This window comes from Perca fluviatilis, chromosome 1 (genome assembly GCF_010015445.1).
Source record: "Perca fluviatilis chromosome 1, GENO_Pfluv_1.0, whole genome shotgun sequence".
Classification (NCBI taxonomy): domain Eukaryota; kingdom Metazoa; phylum Chordata; class Actinopteri; order Perciformes; family Percidae; genus Perca; species Perca fluviatilis.
In genome coordinates this window covers 17,421,628-17,443,656 of record NC_053112.1, presented here as the reverse complement: position 1 = coordinate 17,443,656, position 22,029 = coordinate 17,421,628, and the positions used below count along the sequence as shown (strand labels likewise).

The following is a 22,029-nucleotide window of genomic DNA, read 5'->3' as shown; positions in this document are numbered from 1 at the left end:
GAAAACAGCCATTCAAAAGACACAAAAAAGCTGATTTGCGGCCATTTAGCAGTTGAAGCAGGTTAATCAGATACACACTGCAGTTGTTTGATATGATAAAGTTCTAGGTTTTACTTTGAAAAGTAGCTCTGGGCTTTTGCTACCATCTATTGGACAGGAGGGGTAGGACATTACCAATGTAGTGGCACTGCAGCCACTTCTGACAACTGCAATGTTAGATCATACATCTGTCGCTTAAGCAAGTCAGCCAAGCATAAATGATGTGAAGATAAGTCAGGGAGAGAGTGTTTGTGTCTCATATAAAAATAAATAAATAAATAAATAAATAAATAAATAAATATATATATATATATATATATATATATATATATATATATATATATATATATATATATATATATATATATATATATAGTGATATGAATGATTCAAGTCTATAATCAAACATCTAAAAGTTCACATCTGCCCAGCTAGTTTTAAAATCCCACACTACGAGATTGCCATGGTCATAGTAGTACGGTATACGTTTGTCAGTGGAGCAAAATAAAACTATGTCAAGCAAGCAAACAAAGCTGTTGTGTTGCTGTTGTCCCTGTGACTGGCCGAGGAAGCAGTAGTGCCCCCCCCACCAGGAGAAGGGAGGCAGAGTTGTAGGTTGTGGTTGTTGTCAATCAGGATAAGATCCCATCACTTTGGATACACATGCATTGCACCAGTCCCTCCTGCCATTCATTTGTTGTTAGGCCAAACAAAACCAGTTAGCAATACACCCAGCAAAACAAAGTCAAAGACAAATTAAAATTGAATGAAAATAAAAGCAAAACCTGTGTTAGAGCAAAATCAAACAAAAACAAAAACATCAAATGTTTTCCGGTGTATTCTGCAAACACTGCATGCAAAAGCAAACCATAAAAACAAAATCTAAGAACAGCATGTGTATGATCACAGCCCAAAACAAACCAAAAAGGTCGACACACAAACCTTCCTCCAGCATGCACCACCCGCCCCAGGTGTCCCTGGCAACAAACCACCCAACGCCCGCCCAACGGACCAACATGACAATGATCCTACACCCCCATGAACCATCCCATGGAGGAAGCAACAAGTGTTTAGGTTGTTGTTGTTTTTTTTTGATTGGTTACCCAGAAAGCTCTTCTCTAACCTGCGGACCGCATGTTCGGAGACACTGATGCTGCGGGAACGGAAAGCATCCATGGCTGACAGGTCCCTCAGCTCTTTAACTGGAGAGCTGCTGCTATTGGCTACCGCCGCTGCCGCCTTCGCCACTTTTGCTGCCCGCAGACTGGGCGGTGATGAGTACCCATGGCGCACGGTGAGGGGAACGGGCCCGGGTTGGCGATATGGTGGCGGTGGGCAGTAAGGGGGTGGGTCATCGTGAGGGTGGCGGGTGGTTTGGGAGTGTGGGGGAAGAGTGTGGTGCATTGAGGTGTATCAGGAGACAGCAGGAATTGTCACCCGAGCACCAGAGCAAAGGGCACACGCCACGCAGAAGGGTGGGGAGAGAGGGGGAGGGGGGTGTTTGTCAGGGTAGGAAGGGAAGGGCCACAAAGGTCAGAGGGCAGAGTTCCCAAGAGGAGGCAGGGGCCAGGAGCAATGTAGGAAGGATCCAGGATGATACGACCACCCCCCAAAACCACAACCACAACGCAGCACCCAATCGCAGGAGGCAGGGAAGGGGGTCAAATGAAGAATTGAAGGAAAACAAAAACAAGGTGAAAATTAACAGCTGTGAACACTATGAATCAGATTACAGGAGAGCGTAGAAGAAAGAGAGGATAAAAATAAAAAAGGATAAACATCAACTTAAAAAGGAAAAACAGACAAGCTACAGCAGAGGGTAAAACAGCTTCTGCTACTCAGAAAAGAAAATACACACAGAACGTATTCAGGAGAGCAACAAAATAAACATTATTTTACACAGCAGGTATATAGTGAAGCCAAGGACTAGTACAGGAGAAGTAAAGTAGGGATGGACTCAGCACAGGCCTGACATAATGGAAGTTAAAAACAGAAGAACATCACATTCAACTGAAAATGAAATGCAGGGTTAAACAGAGGGTTGGAGCACAACAAGTCTGGATTAAATACTTTGAGGAAGCCATTGAAGTACTAGACTCTAATTTGTGTCATTATTGGTACTTAAATAGATTTAAAAGGTAATAAAGGCTTTTGGAAGAGAGGAAAAGAGAAGAGGCTATATTATTCACATGCTGCCCTCCAAACCAACAGTGAGCAATGAGCAGCACAAGGACAAATCATGGGATGAATGATAACCATATGGAACACTGAAAGTGGGTTTATATGGTTTGTATGGTCAGTAGAAACTGATGTTAGCAGAGGCATTATGTGTTACAATGAAAAGCTGTAATGAGGAGTGTGCTTGATTGCAATGACAGCAAGGGTGTTAGGAGTTTCTTTATCTTTTTTTAAATTAAACCATTAGGTGAGGGGGGACACGACCAAGATTGAGAAGACTCGGGGAAAAATACGTATACAAAGATGCTGCGCCCACTATTTCCTATGTAAGCATATGTAATTTTACAACAAGGAGGAGAGGGGATATAAATAAAAATGCTACAGTGAAACTCTGGGCAAAAAAGCCAACAAATAATAAGATATACTATGGGGAAGCAGTGTATATAGATTATTTAGATGGATTATCTATTGAGAGTATAGATTCTTTAGGGAATGGTCCATCCGGAGAGTGTAGTGTGGTCTCAAACTATATTGACTTCTTTTTATAGTCATTTTGGATCTTTGAAATGTGCACTGGGATGCACTGTGGAAATATTGGTTTAACAAGGGGACCTAATGTAATCTTTTTTAAGCAGTGCTTTCATGTGAAAAACACGTGCATCCACACTGGTGTCTTTTCGTCATAGGTCACACACAAAACAATAGGAAAATCTCTTCATCTTCTTTTTAGTTGGCAGCAAAACTGTGTATCACAACAAACATCTGTTACAGAGTGGTATAGACACAGCCCAGTTAGTTTACTGATTAAACTTCGGTTCAGTCCACTTCTTCTCTTTGTGATCTTCTAGACTATGTTGTAATGAGTTACTTTGGATGTTTTTAAATCGCAGGTAGTTGGGGGCAATAAAGACACGAACAACTGACATAAGAATGGCGCCTCGTTGAGAAAAGCTTCCTTACACCTCTGTGTGATAGAGAAAGTGTGTATTTCCCTTTGTGCACATGTAAAGTCTGTATTTACTGTGGTCATAAACAACAAATGGTGAGATGTGACAGCAGAAGAAAGAAAACCAGGTAGTTCTTTCCCCATGCTATCACTCTGTATGCACTTTTATATGCCACAGGTGGTGGACACAATAACACAAACATACTGTATATACAATATAATGCAATCCCTTAAAACAACACACAAACACTATAGCTTTAATTACCACCACAGGGAGAAAAGCTCTTCGAGTGCCAACGAAAATTGTCTATCAAATGTAGGGCTTTTGCCTTAAATTATATTATACAGGTGTTGTTCATGCTATTTTGTCCACCCCTTGTACGTCATTTAATACTAGAAGAAGTGAATTTAAAATTTAAAAAAAACTAATCGTGGCGGAAAAAGAATACATTTCAAAATGTAAAAAGCACAAACAATAAATAAAATGAACTGATGATCACCATGGCAACCTGAGAGGAGTCATTGCAACCATCACGCCACAGTACCAGTCATGCTGAGTCCCCTGTTACCTTGGCAACCTCAAACCTCTTACACAACAATGGCCACATAGGCTTTGCGGTGCTGCTGCTGGTTTGTACGTCAGCACTTGCAGCTGTGTGTGTGTGTGTGTGTGTGTGTGTGTGTGTGTGTGTGTGTGTGTGTGTGTGTGTGTGTGTGTGTGTGTGTGTACATGTGTGTGTATATACACGTGTGCGTGTGTACATATGCTTTACCTCTTGGGCCTTTCGTTGAGGCTGGTGCTTCGGGCACGAAATGAACTTTGCTCATGACCGTCATCGAAAGGCAGCAGGGCGTTGGAGCGCAAACCCTGAAGACATATAGGTGTGAATGTTAAGAAATAGAGATGTAAAACTAAACTAAAACAGCAATTTCTCATCAGGCAGATTGACAAACAGCGGTGAAAGCCTCGGGGGCTGATTTACCATGAAAACTGTGTGAAATATACTGTATGACTGCTACAGTCAGGGATGTTGGACTGGGGGGGGGAAGGGGACTGAGTACCCAGGGCCCTCATGTGAGGAGGGCCCAAAAAGATGCTAGAATGAATAGCTGTGGATGCAGGGAGGAGCCCATAGAAAATGCCTTTCTACAGGGCTCAGAATTGTGTGCTACGCCCCTGGCTAGTTGCATGGAAAATAGCGTTATGGGCATAGACTTTGATAAATTTACCGTTTATCAGACCCCAGATGAGACGAAGAAGCTAACGTTAGCTAACCCTGCGGTCCCTCTGCCTTTGACAGCATTTCGTTTTATTGTTAAACTGTATGTAAAATGAGCGGTGATGTTAAATTACTTGTTTCACGTAACATTATTCTAAGGGACCGTCTAAGTGCTGGATTCTTCCTTAGCAGAGGTTAGCTAGTAAATAAGACCACTAACAGCGACGTTATTGTTCATATTTTGGCACAATGTTTAGTAATGACAGTAATAGTGGTCATACTGAGTGAAAATGTAATGTGAGATGCTAGTCATATTATGTATCTGGAATTGTTCATTAGCTACGTAACATTTATGTGTGATATCTGTAAAGCTGAACCAACTCACAGTAGTAAAACAGATTTTATTCTGACTCTCTCTGAGAGAAAGGATTATTATTTTTATTTATTATTTTTTCCATAATCAAGCAGCCCTAATATGATTGCATAGACAAGATTTACTGTGATAGTGTAACGTCACAGGTCTGCAGTTTGTATTCTGTCTAAACTTTTTTTGGGGACTGAACAGGAATAGTTTGACATTTTTGAAATGCACGTATTCACTTTCTTGCCAAGAATTCGATTAGAAGATTGATACCACTCTGTCAGTTAAATATGAAGCTACAGCTCAGACTCATTTAATTCAATTTAAAGTATTATTTGATAATGACTGGAGGACACATTTTTCTCAGGAACTGAAATATGCCTGGAGTCCTTCCTTCACAGGATTGGCAATTAAGAAAGGTTACTGCATATAAAAGAAAAACATTTCCTCAAGTTTGAAATTTTCTTTTAGAAAAAAGCAAAAAGTTGAGATTTTACTTTCTTTCAATACTGTATTGTTTCTCTTCTTTTTTCTCAGTATTCACATGCGTTTTTGTGTGTGTTTACATGTGTCGGATGTTCAAAAAATAATTGCAAGTCATAAATAAGTCAACAAAGGAAGGAAGTTGAACCAGCACACACCTTTGTGATGTACTGAACAAAGTCCTTGCGGAACGGGAGTCTGCAGCGTATGAACCACATGGCAATCACATGGTGGGCCAGGGACACGATGTACTGGTTAAACCTGATGGGAATGGAAGAAACAAATAGGTCAGAGTGTGACTGTGCGTTTGAGAGTATGAATGTGTTGTGTGTGTATGTGAGCACTTACTTGGAAGGGTTAGTATAGGGTAGAGAGATGGCAAACACGCTGACATACTGCTCGGCTACAAAGTTGGCATACAGATGGGGCAGGCGCACCAGAGCTATGAAACAAAATAGAAGAAAGAACACATTAACCAAACACTTTCTTTACAGAAAACTTTGAAGGGACTAACTGACCTTGAACACTCAACAATGGTAAAGAAACTTTTATTAAAAGAGTTTTCAGAAAAGCTTTCAGTGCTCACTGGAGAGGAACTCAAGCATAGGAGATGCCATGGCAACAGTTGCAGAGATGTGGGTGAGCTTGACGATAAGGGCGGGGAGCAGCTTGATCATGATGTCAGGCATCTCCACCGTGCACATTGTAAGAGCCACCACACACTGCTTGGCACAGCGGTAAATGAGGCCGGTCTCAAGGCACTGAACAAGTTCTCTCTGTACAGGGGAGAGGAAATTAACAAACGTCATTTCAGCATGGAAATAACTGCCTCCATGTATTTGTGTGGAGTGTATACTGACACCAGCCATAATGAGAAGCCGTTTCCCAAATGTGGATCTTCTGGCAGTTAGTAAACCCAACATGCAAGCTTAAGAACATGCTAAAAATGTTGACTATTACTTTCTACGGACAATCGGTTGTACCTAGGGTTGGGTATCGTTTGGGGGTTTTCCCGATACTGGTGCTGAAACTGTGCCTGAACCGAAATTATGTATTTATTTATATATATATATATATAGTTTTTTTTTTTTTTTTTTACAGAGGTGTCAAGTAACGAAGTACAAATACTTCGTTACCTTACTTAAGTAGATATTTTGGGTATCTATACTTTACTGGAGTAATTATTTTACAGCATACTTTTTACTTCTACTCCTTACATTTTCACGCAATTATCTGTACGTTCTACTCCTTACATTTTAAAAATAGCCTCGTTACTCCTATTTCAGTTTGGCTTGTTTTCATTCTGGCTTGGCTTTTACTTGTCATTGTTCAAAAAAAACAAAAACACACACAATCAAAAAACCTTTCCAGAAAAATCGCGCCATCCAGATAGAGTGAATTTGATTGTGGTTGGATGAGAAGTATAAACATATACCATTCCGACACCCTATTGGTTTGTACGCGATCCATCGCACCTGCACAGAACCCGATGTTAATACGGCACTGGTGCCTTAACGACCGTTATCTACCGGACCGAATAGCAAAGCGGATTTCCGAGCCTTATTAGGTGCCACTTAAATGACTGCGCTTCTCTCTGATGCTCCGAAAACGGACGCTAGAGGGAACTGAAACATCGCCGCACGGTATGCTAGTTAACACTACACTCGACAGCAGGTAACGTTAGCCTAGCATTAGCTAGCAGCTGGATTAACACAGTTAAAATGCTGAGAGCTAAACAGTGTAAAAGTGTGTCTGTATTTCACTGGAGAGGATTGTAACACCAGACTGTAGCTGCCGTTGTCTGAAAAAAACACAGAAGAGATGTGTCACCTTTTTCAGCCCTTCTGAGTTTGCAGGTATGATTTTAATATAACATTATTATAGTCATTATGGCCTTTAGAAAAATGTTTTTTGTGGAGGTGGGGTAGTGCACTATTAGGCCCCTGTGGGGCGGCCTAAGCTTTTGTCCTTAATGGCATTTTTTCCCCCCTTACATTACTTTTACTTTAAGTAGTTTTGAAACCAGTACTTTTACACTTTTACTTGAGTAAAAAGCTTGAGTTGATACTTCAACTTCTATAGAAGTCTTTTCAAACCCTAGTATCTATACTTCTACTTGAGTAATGAATGTGAATACTTTTGACACCTCTGTATATTTATATATTATGTATATAATATAAAATATATAAAAAAAAAAAAAAAAAAAAAAAAAAGGAGCCCAAAACAACAGTTGGCGACATTAAAGAACGGCTTGTTTATTGCTAAGGCCATATGGACAAAATTAAATGATTGATTAATAATGTAATAACAATAACTTATTTCACCAGTATACTGCTGGTAAACGACAAAAATAAGCACCAGATGGGAAAAGGGTATTTTACAATAACTTTTAATGCACCACAAGCCTGGCGAGTTTCAAGTAAACGCACCGTCTGTGTTGTTTTTCCGACAACGGCAGCTGCGGACTGTTAATGTCCCGGTTTTGGAATCCTCTACAGGGAAATACAGTCACACTTTACACCGCTTAATGTAAGCTGTCAGCATTTTAACCATTGTGTTTAATACAGTTACCAGCTAACGGTAACGTAGCATCCCGTGCAGCAATGCTTCTAAAAAAAAAAAAGTCAGGCACTGAAATTTTCGTTCTTTTTCGGTCTCGTTACTACCGTTAACGTCGGAAGCGTTTCGGTACCCAACCCTAGTTGTACCTGTCTCGACTGATCCAGGTAGTTATGGTAGGAGGTGATTGCTGTGAGGACAGGAACCACTGCCAGCTGAACATCAGTGCGAGAAAATCCCTCTGGGGTCTTCTTCAAGCGCTCTGAGATCAGCCGATCCGTCACCTATGAGCACACAGACAAAGATGTATTGTGACATTTGTACGCAAGCAAATTCACATGTCCAGACTTGTAGGTATATATTTGCATGCTTGTTTTTATTTACACTACCATGCAGCAGAGTGTAGAACAGAGCTGGTCCAAGCTGCATGGTGACGTGAGCAGCAGCACTTTGTACTGCAGCGCCCACGGCAGCTTGTCGAGAACCAGCTTCAGCACCTTCCAATCGGTCTCCTACAAGAGAAAAATAAACCATGTCTGATATCTTTAAAGATAGCAGGAAAAATCACTGCAACCGTCTGTTAAAAGTGTATCTGTGTGCTATGCAAAGTAATTTGCTACGAATGGGAAATAGCAATACACAGTATTTTACAGCAGACACATTCTGACACAGACATACTCTATGTATGCCACTTATCTGTGAGATGGATACAATAATTGTGTGTACCATCTTGAGGCACTGCAGGAGAACACTGAAGGCGGGTGCGTAGGGCAGGTAGGCTGAGCGTATTGAGGCTGTTGAAGTGGAAGGAGCAGGGTTGCCAGCAGGGTTGCCAGCAGGAGGAGATGTTGAACCTGCAGGCTTCTTTTCACTGACACGCTTCTCTGGCTCTCTAAAACAACAAAGGACACAATTAAAAGTCCTGTTAATATTTAGTTGACTGGACTGTTATGAGCAAAACTGATGCAGATGAGATGTGTGCGTCCTCACCCTGTGTCACAGTAGCAGTAAGGGCTGAACCTCATGGCCCCGTCTTTGTTGGGGACTCCAAGACGGTGAAGAGAGTCCGCTCTCATCATCAGGAAGAAATCAAACACCTGAAGGAGAGAAGAAAAGTGAAAGAAAAGGAAGTCAGCATGCATGCATGTTACAAATTGAGTAAAAGATGTACAAATGTGCACAGAAAAAAAATGAATCCTGCCCCTACCTGTAGTCTAATACTGGAGGCGATAGCTGAACAGTACTTGCTCTTGTAGTGAAGCTGCAAGTGGCTGATAAGCAACTCATACACGCGACTAGCGTGACTGGCTGGTAGGCTGTAAAGCTTGCTCTGCGAGGAGAGAAAAAGGTGGAGGTTAATCACCAGATTCATTACATTCACAGAAAACCTCAAAACTCATAAGGGAAAAAAACTGCAACACAGGTAAAAATGTTAGTGCAATTTCTTTTAGCACTTGGTTGTCTTATGTTAAAGATAAAACTCAAGAGAAGTTAATACTACTGGAATCAATAGTGAAGTTATTTTCTGCTATGTCTACAAACATTACTGATATTAAACTTAAACAGCATCAGAAAGCTATCAGACAGACTGCATTAATATCTGTAAACATGCTTATGTAAAATGACTGAAAATACATTGTTCTTTCTGCTGGCGGCCAATTGAAGAAGTTAAGTTTGTAAGAGATAAGAACATTATCGAGTATTCAAATTTCAGATCCTTTTAAACTGTATCTTTTTCTGAAATAACTTCACATTAATCTTAAAAAAATGTTTTTGAATCCAGCCCTCATGTGTACCTGCAGGATTTCCAGCAGGCCCAGTATAGCAGTCCTGACGTCCTCCATAGGAGACTCTGCTGTGGGATCTCTCTCAGAAACCTCCAGGGAACCCGAACACACCAAAGAGCGACTGGACACCTACAGAAAGAAAACACAGGACTGACTTCAATGGAATGGAGTGGCCTGTGTGTGTGTGTGTGTGTGTGTGTGTGTGTGTGTGTGTGTGTGTGTGTGTGTGTGTGTGTGCCTGTGTGTGTGTGTGTGTGTGTGTGTGTGTGTGTGTGTGTGACGTATATGTGTACCCGCTCAATAATGTCCAGCAGGCTGGTGAAGTGGTGCGTGTTGCAGCCCTCAGCGAGGTCCACCAGTAACTGGGTGGCCTGTTTTCGGACAGCCAGGTCCCGGTCTTCAGCTATCCCACTGAGCTGGGGGATCACCACCATTTCAATCAACTCATCCTGGAACAAGTCAAAGAAAGAAAATAAGCGAAAGTGTTTCATGTGGTTGAATTTTATTGGCCTATACATCGATTCGGTACACTGAAGTGTGGTATTTAATTTGTGGTAAACTTCGATGTAAGTTTACCACAAATGAAATACCACACATCAATGTACAACAGCAAAAAAGTGACAGCGGAAGTTAGTAAGAAAGCATTTGTGCCTGTATTTCTGCATACAGACCTCGTAGAGCTGTCGGTTGGTACTGAGAACGAAAGACAGGATATGAAGCACCTTGATCCTTATCACGCTGCGAGTCTCGTTCCTTTCAGAGAGTCAGTAAGATAACAAAAAGGGACAAGGAAGATTATGGTACAGCAGAGATGGGATCAGACAGGGATCGAGATGGTGATTAACAAATAAAACGTCCTCCTTATGTGCGTCCTACCTGAAGAATTTCTCCATGAGGCGGTGAAGGCTCTGAATCCATCCGTCCTTGGCTGGCTGGATAGACTGGGCTCTGTACGAAATGAGGGTGAGCACTGATGCGTCCTGTCGCACAACCAGATTAAGATTAATTAATAGAAGAAGCAGTATGTTAAAAGGACCAAATGAGAACACAGGATGACACCAAGGGATGGAATCTCAAAAGCACGAACCGGTCTCTTGTCAGCACATTTCTCCACCAGAATGAAGAACTTCTCTGTGGAGCCGTGGTATCCATTCTGCTCGTACAGCTCCTCTACTGTGGTCAACAGCTCATACACGATGGCCTTCAACTCTGCACTGCCTATTGTCTGTGAGACAGATGAGACAGTCCACTTGGTCAAAAAAAGCACTGGTATTTTAGTGTGTGTGTGTGTGTGTGTGTGTGTGTGTGTGTGTGTGTGTGTGTGTGTGTGTGTGTGTGTGTGTGTGTGTGTGTGTGTGTGTGTGTGTGTGTGTGTGTGTGTGTGTGTGTGTACACATGTGCAGTATGTGTGTGTGTACATGTGCAGTATGTATGTGTACATGTGCAGTATGTGTGTGTACATGAGCAGTATGTGTGTGTACATGAGCAGTATGTGTGTGTGTACCTGTATCTGCTGCAGCAGTCGCTCTACGATTCCCAGCAGGATGTCCCAGGTGACCACCTGCAGCTCTTTGCCGTACTTCTTGATCAGTCTGGTGATGGAGAGGACGATTTCATAGGACACCACCTCATTGGCACATGACATGGCCTGAGTGGCAGAGGTCAGACAGCAACAGTCATCACAATTGATTTATTACATTCATAGTATCAGGTATATTCTTGTTTTGGGTTTTTTCAGACTACCTTCTATTGAGTCATTTCTCATGTATCTTTACTCATTGTTGTTCAATTTTGGCTTTTCTATAAATCTATAAAAAAAAAAAAAAAAAAACATCTGGCAGATCTCTCACGTGTCCTTCCCCTTCCACTATCTCTGCTATTTATTTTGGAAGGGCACCGCTGCTGCATCTGGGGCTTGTACCGCCAATGATGGTTGTGATTGTTTAAAGAAATACAAACAAGCCCTATCCTAGAGTAGATAAGCGGTGTAACCATACCATACTCCAGCGCTGCTGACACAGCTCTGAGGAGACTGGTCTGGCAATGCGAGAGTAGGGACAGGGGAACAGCTAATAAAGCCACATTGGATACTGCTTGATAGGAAATATCTATAGTATGACTAACACTAATAAGACCAAGTGAGATCAAACCTATGCCACACACCTTTGTACTTGGCAAAACCAGCATGCATTTAAATATATGGTTTTCACAGGGCAAAGTGACAGAGCAATGTTTGAACAGAAAAACAACCTTTTTGCCAAGAATTCATTAGTTTTGTTTTCATGTAAGCAATAAGATAATTTTGGCCCAGATAACATTAACTTTTACTATCAGCACACATTGGGAACAGTGCACAGTACATGTACTGTATGTGTATGTGTTACCTTGTAGAAAGATGGTAGAACTAGTGTAGGTGTGTTTTTGAGGGCGGGGAGTCTGTGTGCGCCCCACAGTGCCATCCCAACAAAGAATACAGCTCCTCTCAGCAATGGTGCATCCTCCATGTACACTCTGGTGGAGGTTGCAGGTAGTTAGAGAGACACACATAACAGGAGATCCCCCCCCCCAATCACAATAGTATTGTATATGTACAGTAATGCACCACAAGCTCAGAAATATGCTTAAACCAGGGATAATACCTCTCCTCCATTATGCGGCACATGGTATAAATTGCACTGTGGCCGAGGTGAGTCCCCAACACCTTCCTCATCAACTGCAGAAGAACAGAGCAGCACAACAGGGGAACAACAAACGGAGGAGAGAAGATATAATAATGCCATTTTGCATCAGAGCCCTCAGATAAAAGAAAGAGAGCGTGCGCGTGTGTGTGTGTGTGTGTGTTCGCTCACCTTCCAGCAGGATTCACAAAACTCCTTGACGTTGACAGTACGACAGAGTGTGATGATGAAGACAGTGAGAGAGTCTGAGGGCAGGCAGTTGTAACACACCACTGCATCCAGTACTTGTAGTGCCACCTGGACACATCATACACAACCACACAGAACACACACAAATGCATAGGGCAGCAGATCAGCATTGAATATATGGGAAGGCCTGCAATCCAACTTCAACTGAGACTAGCGTTTAATGCAAACCAACTCACTTAATTACCTTTACACAGCGCTTTGAAGAAGAAACGATACAACTCTGAGGTTTATAAATTCAACAGTAGAGTAGGTTTTACTAGATTGGGATAGTTAATTATGTAGTTAATAAGTAGTCTATAATCATAATTCTTTTTTTTAAGATTATTTTTTGGGCATTTTTGGCCTTTATTTTTTACAGGACAGATGAAGACATGAAAGGGGAGAGAGGAGGGAATGACATGCTGCAAAGGGCCGCAGGTCGGAGTCGAACCCGGGTCCACTGCGTCGAGGAGTAAACCTCTATATATGGGCACCCGCTTTACCAACTGAGCTATCCAGGCGCCCTATATAATTATTGTTTGTTTACAATAAAACCATACGAAAAGTACAGATAATTTAAAATAAGATTTCTTCTCTGCGTGCCTTAGTTTGCTATGGCAACATGGTGCTTTTAAATTACACATTGAGCAAACACAGTATTCATTAAGTAAGGCCCACAATTTAAGTAGAATAAAATGTTTGATTTCAGGTTCTTCATTTATTCCAAGATCAAATTTTTCCCAGATGGTGAAAAGAATGGCTATTAATCCTTTTTCAAATTTACCTAATTTACTGTATATAATGGTCTGGACCAGGGATTTTGCACATTTGAGGAAAAGAAAGAAAGTTCTCACATTATTTGTTGGACCTGTGAGCCTCTGAACCATATAGATGGTATAGAATACAGACACATACAGTACAACACCATATTGTTGTTGTACTGCACAGCTCTCTCTCACTGCTGTAGATCCTCTTTTCACCTGGTTTCTGTTTTAGCTACAGAGTGAGACCTCTTTTCATCTTCTTCTTCTGTACTATCTTTGATTGCACTCACACATGCGCAGTAGCTCAGATGTAGAGCATGTCAGCTAGCTAACTCTAGAGACAGTAAAAGAAAGCCTGTTTCTCCAACTTTGGTCAGTTACAAGGCAGGATTAGCTGGGAGACTTCTAAATGAGGGCGCACATGTAAGTAGTTCTTTTGTAGATTATGGTGAACTTGTGTGTGTTGTAGCAGTGCTTTGCTATTGAGAACGACGTAGCATGCTAGCATTAGCGTTAGCCGGCTAACGCTAGCATTAGCCGGCTAACGCTAACGCTATGAGCTAACGGTTGTGGTTAGCCAGCTCATTTCGGACTGTGACGTCACAGTCCGAGGCCGATTTTGAACAGCTCACCAGGAGACTGAAGGCAGGACACATTCAGAAACCTGTATCTCACTCAAAACAGCATGGATGTTTTTTTTTCCAAAGTTTGTATGTGTGTGGAAGCACCAAAGACACAAAAGAACACCCCAAATCCCAGAAAAAGTGTTTTTTTCATAATAAAACTGCAGTTATAGTTGCTTCAGTTTAACAGAAATCTAAAAGTAACAGAAAAAAAGAACAAATACCCACCTCAATATCTGTTGAAGATGTTGTCCTATTGCACAGGAAACAGATTTTCCTACAGAGAGCACAACAGAACAATCATGCAAAATGTACGACAATCATATTTTCTGGATAAAAACAAACAAACAGAAGTGTGTATATCTGGCTGTATCTCTAACTTACTGGACCATGATGGAGACATTTTGGTCCAGGTAGCAGCTGTTAAACTTCACCAGATTTACAAGAACGTGGAGAAAGTCGGAGGTGAGACCTATGTCCATCCACAGGAGGACAAAGCGTGCTGGGAGAGAGGAGAAAACGAAGCAACAACAGAAAAAAACATTACCCGTGAATAAGGTGTGCAAAAGACCAGTCATGCCTTTACAAGTTACAACTACAAAACATAACTACAAAGTTGTTTCATATTAGCTTGAACAAATACAACAATGTAGTATGCAACCTAAAACAACCCATTTTTTCACAGCGTTTACAAGCTTATTTTTTTGAAGTTTTACCTATGTCCTCTTCCAGGTAAGTGATGTCTTTCCCGTTCTCGGTTAAGGCCTTGAAGACTTCCAGCCTATCAGAGAGGTCCTCGTTACACGGTTGGTAGTCTCGGATCACCTTGAAAAAGTAGGCTCTCAGAGGGCCGAGCCGCTCACCCTTCACATGAAAAGTGAAGAGGACTTTATGAAATGCCAGAAACTATATTCACATTTCGTATTTGCTTGTGTGTGTGTCTATATACCTGTCCCTGTATAATGGCCCTCAGCAGTTGCAGGACAGCATGTCTGGCCTCAGTTGGCTGCTCTGGAGTCAGCATGTCCTCCACAGCTTTCCATACAGCCTCCACTGCATGCTAAACACACACACACATTTTGACAAACACAGAAGATTACATGTACCGCATCACCAAAAACAGCACACCTGTTGTACACTCACCTCCTCAAATTTTTTTGTTTTTGCAAGCTCACAGACGTGGTTCATCATTCGAACACGGTTACTCAGACCGCAGTCCGGTTGGAGCTCCTGAAAAACATCAAGGGGAAGAGGAAAGGCCATGACGCCTTGCAAAACATGATGTGGAAAAAAGCATGGTGAGTTTGACTGTGTATGAACGTGCACAGATGCTCAGTATCTTCTGCACACCTTGATAATGTCAGTTGTAATGATAAACTCGGATGGTCTGGTTTCACTCTGCTTGCTCGGTGGCCGTGGGGTTCCTAGCCCAAAGATTCCCTTCACCTTGTCCTTAAGACTCTCTTTGCTGGGTTGTTTACTCATGGCCCAACCTGGAGAAGTCATAGGCTGACGGCTGCCTGGAGAAAGAGCAACACACATTTAAGAAATTTTGCATCAGTTAGCTTGGATTATTATTACAATGCAATACCTTAATACCTTAAGGCCAACTAAAGCACTGTACATTCTTTAAATGTGGCTTGATGTGGCTTGCCTGCTAGCAATAAGATATATGGTCACAGTAACAACCAAAACCCATTGCAATTGTTAAATCAATTTGCACTGAGCCTTTAAAAAGACGCTACCACTGTACATCACAATAAAAATAAAACTAGGAGGCGGCTGTTTGTGTGTTTCCTTATGGTGTTTTCGGGTGGCAGCAAAAAAACTAGTGTAGTGAGGAAAAGGGTAAGTCTCTTTACCTCTTATATTTGTGTATTCTCATTAAAGGGTTGCATACTATAGGCTACTATGTGTGGTAGATATTGTCATGCCTCTGACGCCGGACCAGATAAAGTTGGTGGCAGCATGACACTATCTTTCAATTTTCAAAAACAAACTTTTATTACACTATGCATGGCTTAATACAACTGGATGTAAAGGAGTATGTTTTTATGTAACCTGGGTGTGAACAGACCCTTTAAGTCTCCCACCCACTGTTGAAGTAAAGTTTGAAGTCCCAGTCTGTAAATGTGTAAGTAAACCCGGGGGGCAGGTTTGGACAATCTGCTGTCATGTGGACTTGACAGAGTCAGGGGGAGGGGAAGTGAGCAGACAGACAACGACTGTTCTGTTCTAGTTCAACAACAACAACAACAACAACAACCACCACCACCACCACCACCACCACCACCACCATCATCACCACATCTGTGCAAGGTAGCCTCCGACCAGAGCAAATTATATCTGTGGACACTTGACAACATAAACATGGTATAATCAGGAAAAATGCACAATGGCGCTACAGAACCGTTAGCTACGCTTTACGTTACATTCTCTGACATGAGCTAGCGTTTCTCTGTGGCATTCAAGGTCTGGTACCTTTAAAAACAACTAGTCCCTCTCCTCTCACCTTATTGTAGCTAGATGAGTCGCTTTCGGTTTCATAAATTCACAGCTTCGTCCATATGCCGCCAACAGAGCCGCCTGCGTCTGTGCATTGATATAACTCAATGTATTTGCTGCTGAAAGCTTGTTCTCGTCCAAGCTCACAGTCCTCCTCTCCTCAACCGGATGACACACTAACGCTGTGACAGGAGCACTTCCTATAAAAACACGTTTGCTACTTTCGCTGATGGGAAATGTAGTTCTGAGCAAACTAAAGCCAAACTATGCTAAAAGCCCGTTAGTCTGGGTTTATATCATGACAAATGAAGACTGAAACATCTACACAATAGTACATGTTCTGTTTCGTAAAACTGTTTACTACTCAACTAGTAGCTAGTGATAAGTTAGATAGCTACATGTTTACCATAACATTGAACTTACCCAACGGTTAGCAGCCATTTAAACATACTAACGATGCTGAAGTTAGTTCCTCATTGGGGTCTTACGCCGTTATAGTGCTAGAACAGTGTTTTGACATTATAAAAGGGAAACACTGGCACTGAAAATAAACAACAATGAAATATAAAACACAGGCATTAAAAACTATTTTATATGCAATATTGATATTTATGCATTCTGTGTTTTCAATGAAATTTTTTTTTCAGTGGTTGTTTTTCAGTTTTAACTTTCTTTAATCGTTTTGGCATGGAGGGGAGGGGGCAAGATTTTTTTTTTTTAATTAGTATCATTTCCTTCATGCATTTATTTAAAAAGTGGATTCAACTTCTCTGGTCCGCTCGTGACCATTAACTTCGAATGAGAAACTAACTTTAGCTTAATCTAAATGATTAACGTCCGCAGCAGCACGAGGCGCTATGTAGTCCAGTGTTTTACTATGACTTCTCCTTATTTCATGCAGAGGTCTGTTGTCACTCGGAGCGGTAGTCAAAATGTTGGCTGTGTACCTGCGGACTCTCTCAGGTCCAAACTTACCAACAGAAGTGTGGATCCAGTTTCCTCTGTGGCCGTGAAGGTGAAGGTGGAGGAGGAGGAGGCGAGGATCTTTGAGCAAAGACCCTCCTCGGCCCCCTTTTCAACGGGTAATGTTTACGTTACGCTACCAGCTGAACACAGACACTGCTGCAGGTCACCTTTCAGAGGACATGCATGCATGCTTAATGTGACCAAATTGTGTGGAGGGGGGGCACTATAAGCATTAGCGCAACACCTGAAAAGCACTGTTGTAGGACTCTCTGCTCCTCACCACGGGGTTTCTCAGGTGCTGCGAGCAAATCACTCCGCCCAGGTAGCAGAAGTAGCAGTGCTTCGCCTTCTGAGAATAGCTCCCAGTTAGAAGGTGGCTGTGTTTCATGTGACCTTGTTATTTGTACACGCTGTGTGACTATACAAATCACAACATGTAAATAGGAAAATGTTGGAGTTATTTTGTCACTTATTGGGAGCAGTAGGCTATATGGAAGGCGGTTACCTCCAGGATCTATGCTAGCGGTGGGTGCGTGACGTGCGTCAGACAGAGTTTGACAGACACGCACAGAGATGAGAAGCTAGCATATGTATGGACTTATCTAACTCTGGGGGATACGGTGAATAAGAAAAAGTCCCAATAAGTCGGCGGTTTTGCAGCTTTGGTGGATAGCTTTCCCTGAAGGGAAACTGCCATTATAGCAGCAAATTAATGCCCATACTTTTGTTCAGATGTCTGTCTACATAGTTTTTGCCATGTAGTGTTTTTTCTTCCTGTATTGCCATGCTGGGTTTAATATTTCTCATTCTCTCTCCCCTGTGCTCATTCAGGCAGTTGCCATCCAAAAACAGAAACTTTACCGTTGTCTTCACATAGCCGCAGGAGGAAACAGCTAAAAGTGGAATATGACAAGGATGAAAATGTTACACCGGTGAAGAGAGAACACTGGGAACCTCCCGACTGGAAGAAACAGTTAGAATGCATCCGTGAGATGAGGAGCAGCCGTGATGCACCTGTAGATAACATGGGAGCCGAGAAATGCTACGACACAGAGGCTCCTGCGCATGTAAGTGTGGTTGAGATTGTATTATTATGTCTACACAATTCACTAGTTGAAATTCATTTTTCTTGTTTCCGGTACAGGTGAGACGTTTCCAGGTGCTGGTTTCACTCATGCTGTCCAGTCAGACCAAGGACCAGGTGACAGCAGCAGCCATGAAGAAGCTCCGAGCTCACGGCTGCACTGTAGAAAATATACTCACTACTGATGATGAAGCACTGGGAAAACTCATCTACCCTGTCGGTTTCTGGAGGGTAATACACAAGTCTTTTCGTGTTACGGAAGCCATGCTTCTACCTTCTCATCCTCCTTCTTTGTTAGGGTTTTGCATGTTATTGAATGGTTTTTGCACCTCCTTTCTCTAGACTAAGGTGAAGTATCTGAAACTGACATCGGCCATGCTGCAGAAAGAATTCGGAGGGGACATCCCAGGTAGCGTGGAGGGGCTGGTTCGCCTTCCAGGAGTTGGACCTAAGATGGCTCACTTGGCTATGGACATCGCCTGGGACCAAGTGTCCGGCATTGGTAGGGACACACTCCTGAAGCATGCACAATCACTTACAAATCAAACGTAATAAAATAGATAAATGATAACAGAGCAGCATGAATTTACATAGTTGGAAAAACTGAACAGCAAGCTTCAGTCTGGTTGATAAAGTTGCAACATAGAAAAATAACAGCTTGCACGGAAATTGAAATAATACTGTAAATCTGCAGCGAGTAGGCTAGTCCACATCACCGTTTACTGTTTTCTAAAAATGCAAATCTGTAAATTTGTGTGTGCGCTAAATTGTGTAGGATTGGTTTATTTTGTTTAGGCGTGGACACACATGTGCATCGTATCTCTAATCGGCTCAGCTGGCTCAAGAAACCAACCAAGAACCCGGAAGAAACACGCAAGGCCCTGGAGGAGTGGTTACCCAGGTAACAGCATAACTAATTCATTGATGAACCGTACAACCTGATTTAACATGTTCAAACAAATCTATAAAGATCAGAGTCACCCAGTCTGACCTAGGCACATGGAGCACATCAGGATTGATAGGAACTCTTCAGCGTAGGATGTGTTGACTGATATAAGGCGACGCTTGGAAATCAAAAATCTATGAATACAGGTTTAAAGTAAGCTTGTGATGTTCCTCTCTCACTCTGTCGTAGGGAGCTGTGGAGTGAGATCAACTGGCTTCTCGTGGGTTTCGGACAGCAGGTTTGTCTCCCTGTCAACCCTCTGTGCTCTGTGTGTCTGAACCAGCACAGCTGTCCATCCGCCCACAAAATCTCTCCAACAAAGAGGCCTAAAGCTGGATCCCCACGGTCTCCAAAGCCAACCTCTTCCTTTACAACAAAAACTGAACCAGAACAAGAATCTCCTGTTAAACACGAGAGGACAAAGAAGGAGCCACTGCCCACACCTGTTTCCCCCACCGCACAGAGAAGGAGGCTAAAAAGCAAGGTTAAACATTGATTCAGTTGTCTTAGTTTTTGTCTGAGCAGTGACCAAATGTTGGACAAGAAAAGTTCAACTATATGCACACACACTGAAAACATGCATCCCAGCTAAACATTAATGTGAATGTGGTTCAGGATATGTTCATCATAGTTTGATTTGACACTTATAACGACACCTTTTACACTTTATATGAGAATAAATATTTTTGTACTGTTAGTGCTTAATTTTTTTTATTACCAAATAAAGAAAATGTAAGTACAGAAACTGGATGTGAAGGTTATGTTTCAAGTTTGCCTTTGATTCCAGCAGAGGGAGTTTGCCTGTTTGCAAATGGAGGAAAAATAACAAGATCATAACCATAACAAATGTCAGTGCATCATCAGTAAACTCATTTACAGCCTTTTATTATTTAAAGGGGCGCTCTGCAGTTTTGGCCATTTCTTTGCTATTTTCGCATTTGCTCACAGGTTTCTCTATAGAGCTCCCCCTACAGCTTCGGAATAGATATCTGGCAGCTCCTATGTTTACTCGTGTCTGACTCCTCGATCGGTCAGTCTGCCGTTTCCTCTTTCTCTGTTCCTCCGACAATGCTTTCCTAGCTTCCTGCTTCTTTTTTGCCGGTTCAGCCATGATGATAGTGTGAAAAACTCCATCACTACCTTGTTCTAGCTAGCCAGTTCCTGTATGTGTGCAGTGCCGTGAAGCAACTTGTTACAGCGCGTGACCTGATACCACGCGATACTTCCTAACGCTGAGGCCGGCCGCTCTCAGGCCAAAAGTTGCAAGGGTGGTTTTTCCGCTCACAGGCGCTAGTGGAGAGCGAGACGATCACCATTCAACTCGAAAAAAAAGTCATATAACCATGCCAATGAATCCGAAGCTGTTCAGTTAAGGTAAATTGAGCTAAAAAAAAACAACCTGCATAGTTCCCCTTTAAGTCCTCTATAAATACTTTTCCTGAAATATACAATGTACTAAAGACAGTAAGGAGTCTCAATTCCTTATTTTTGAAAGTTGGTTGTGTTTATCAATTTAGTAACTTGTCTGGTTACATCTTGCCCAATGCAATAAGTTGTTCCAAATGAGTCATTCAATGCACTTTATTTAACACTTCTAACTCTAAGACATTTGAAAGGGAAGATATAAACATTTTAAAGGCATGATGAATAGGACATTCAATTTGGGAAGGAACACAATAATTACATTAGTTCAACCACAGCCTAGATTCATAAAAACATGATTGAATTTTTGCAACCGGCCTGTTGGTTACTGCAATACATCACAACTTGAACATACCTTCTTGTTTGGTATGATGCTTCCCTACAGAGTAAAAGGTGTGTCATAGCAGGAAAACCACAGGTGTAATTAATAGCAATATTGACTGCATCTCATTAGGTGTGTCTGTGTCTGTGCATGTTGGCTGACTGCCATGGCTTACTGGGACACTTAAATGGAACAAAGCCTTTGTTAATGTTAATAGTTACACCCGTGTTTGTCTCGCTACAAGCCACACTGTCTTTTGGCAGCATGCTGTAGCTTTTATTTGTGTTATTTAGTGTTGGTTTTTAATTCTTAATGACATTCTTAACTAAGGGAGAGCTAACTGAGCATTCACATGTATACGTTTGCACTGAGCTTACTTATTGAGGCAATCATTACATACAGTATGTGTTGCTGATGGGCACATCAGTAGTGTTTAGGATTTTCCCTGACAACAATCCAGCTGTAGGCAGGGGTGGAAAGTAACAAGTGCATTTACTCAAGTTTTTTTTTAAACATTTTATTTTATATATGTAATGCATACAAACATGTCAGTACACCAACAGTATAGCGACATAACAAAGGACAAAACGTGGAGGATAGACCCCCCCCACAATACCTTATAACCCCCCCCCCCAGAGGTCAGTGTGTAAGGTCAATACAAACAACTACATTAAGTAAGAGATGTACTGATGTGGTCTAAATATGGCTGCCAAATTTCCAAAAAGGTGTCCTATCGTTTCCTGAGACAATAAGTGATTTTTTCCAGGGGAATGCAGCTATTCATCTCAACAGTCCATCTGTCAATAAGAAGAGGGGAGCCCGATTTCCATGACACTGCAATGGTCTTTGCATTTACTCAATTTCTGTTAATTCCAATTTGAAGTACTCCATTCTATACTTCTACTTTACTAAATTTCA

General features: G+C 41.8%; 2 protein-coding genes across 9 annotated transcripts in view; one reads left to right on the top strand and one right to left on the bottom strand.

Moving 5' to 3' along the window:
• The window catches only part of tsc2 (TSC complex subunit 2), a 31,821-nt gene extending 14,247 nt beyond the window's left edge, over nt 1-17,574 (bottom strand). Inside the window, exons 1-26 of one of the 4 annotated variants that reach the window (XM_039795256.1) lie at nt 17,347-17,574; nt 15,217-15,386; nt 15,010-15,096; nt 14,816-14,926; nt 14,583-14,730; nt 14,251-14,368; nt 14,095-14,143; nt 12,423-12,548; nt 12,213-12,286; nt 11,958-12,084; nt 11,078-11,221; nt 10,661-10,798; nt 10,450-10,553; nt 10,245-10,326; nt 9,867-10,022; nt 9,583-9,702; nt 8,994-9,116; nt 8,777-8,883; nt 8,513-8,678; nt 8,176-8,298; nt 7,936-8,070; nt 5,814-6,003; nt 5,576-5,669; nt 5,386-5,488; nt 3,937-4,031; nt 1,163-1,303 (exon numbers count right to left, since the gene is read on the bottom strand). In XM_039795256.1, the coding sequence (XP_039651190.1) occupies nt 1,163-1,303; nt 3,937-4,031; nt 5,386-5,488; nt 5,576-5,669; nt 5,814-6,003; nt 7,936-8,070; nt 8,176-8,298; nt 8,513-8,678; nt 8,777-8,883; nt 8,994-9,116; nt 9,583-9,702; nt 9,867-10,022; nt 10,245-10,326; nt 10,450-10,553; nt 10,661-10,798; nt 11,078-11,221; nt 11,958-12,084; nt 12,213-12,286; nt 12,423-12,548; nt 14,095-14,143; nt 14,251-14,368; nt 14,583-14,730; nt 14,816-14,926; nt 15,010-15,096; nt 15,217-15,372 (3,017 nt within the window). In that variant the 5' untranslated portion in view covers nt 15,373-15,386; nt 17,347-17,574. Of the gene's footprint in view, nt 1-1,162; nt 1,304-3,936; nt 4,032-5,385; nt 5,489-5,575; nt 5,670-5,813; nt 6,004-7,935; nt 8,071-8,175; nt 8,299-8,512; nt 8,679-8,776; nt 8,884-8,993; nt 9,117-9,582; nt 9,703-9,866; nt 10,023-10,244; nt 10,327-10,449; nt 10,554-10,660; nt 10,799-11,077; nt 11,222-11,957; nt 12,085-12,212; nt 12,287-12,422; nt 12,549-14,094; nt 14,144-14,250; nt 14,369-14,582; nt 14,731-14,815; nt 14,927-15,009; nt 15,097-15,216; nt 15,387-16,378; nt 16,553-17,346 lie in introns of those variants that run through there. The other 3 variants (XM_039795274.1, XM_039795247.1, XM_039795265.1) reach the window with 3 other exon arrangements.
• On the top strand, nt 15,042-20,064 carry nthl1 (nth-like DNA glycosylase 1). 5 transcript variants are annotated; one of them, XM_039795297.1, is made up of 7 exons: nt 15,042-15,164; nt 17,273-17,453; nt 18,169-18,404; nt 18,482-18,652; nt 18,764-18,923; nt 19,217-19,322; nt 19,557-20,064. In XM_039795297.1, the coding sequence occupies exons 1-7, from the start codon at nt 15,162-15,164 to the stop codon at nt 19,861-19,863; spliced, it is 1,164 nt and encodes a 387-aa protein (XP_039651231.1). In that variant the 5' UTR covers nt 15,042-15,161; the 3' UTR covers nt 19,864-20,064. The 5 variants fall into 5 exon arrangements, with proteins under 5 accessions (XP_039651231.1, XP_039651220.1, XP_039651247.1 ...); XM_039795286.1 differs by lacking the exon at nt 15,042-15,164 and having other exon boundaries at nt 17,183-17,453; XM_039795313.1 differs by lacking the exons at nt 15,042-15,164; nt 17,273-17,453 and adding an exon at nt 17,812-17,862.
• Nucleotides 20,065-22,029: the final 1,965 nt, after the last annotated feature.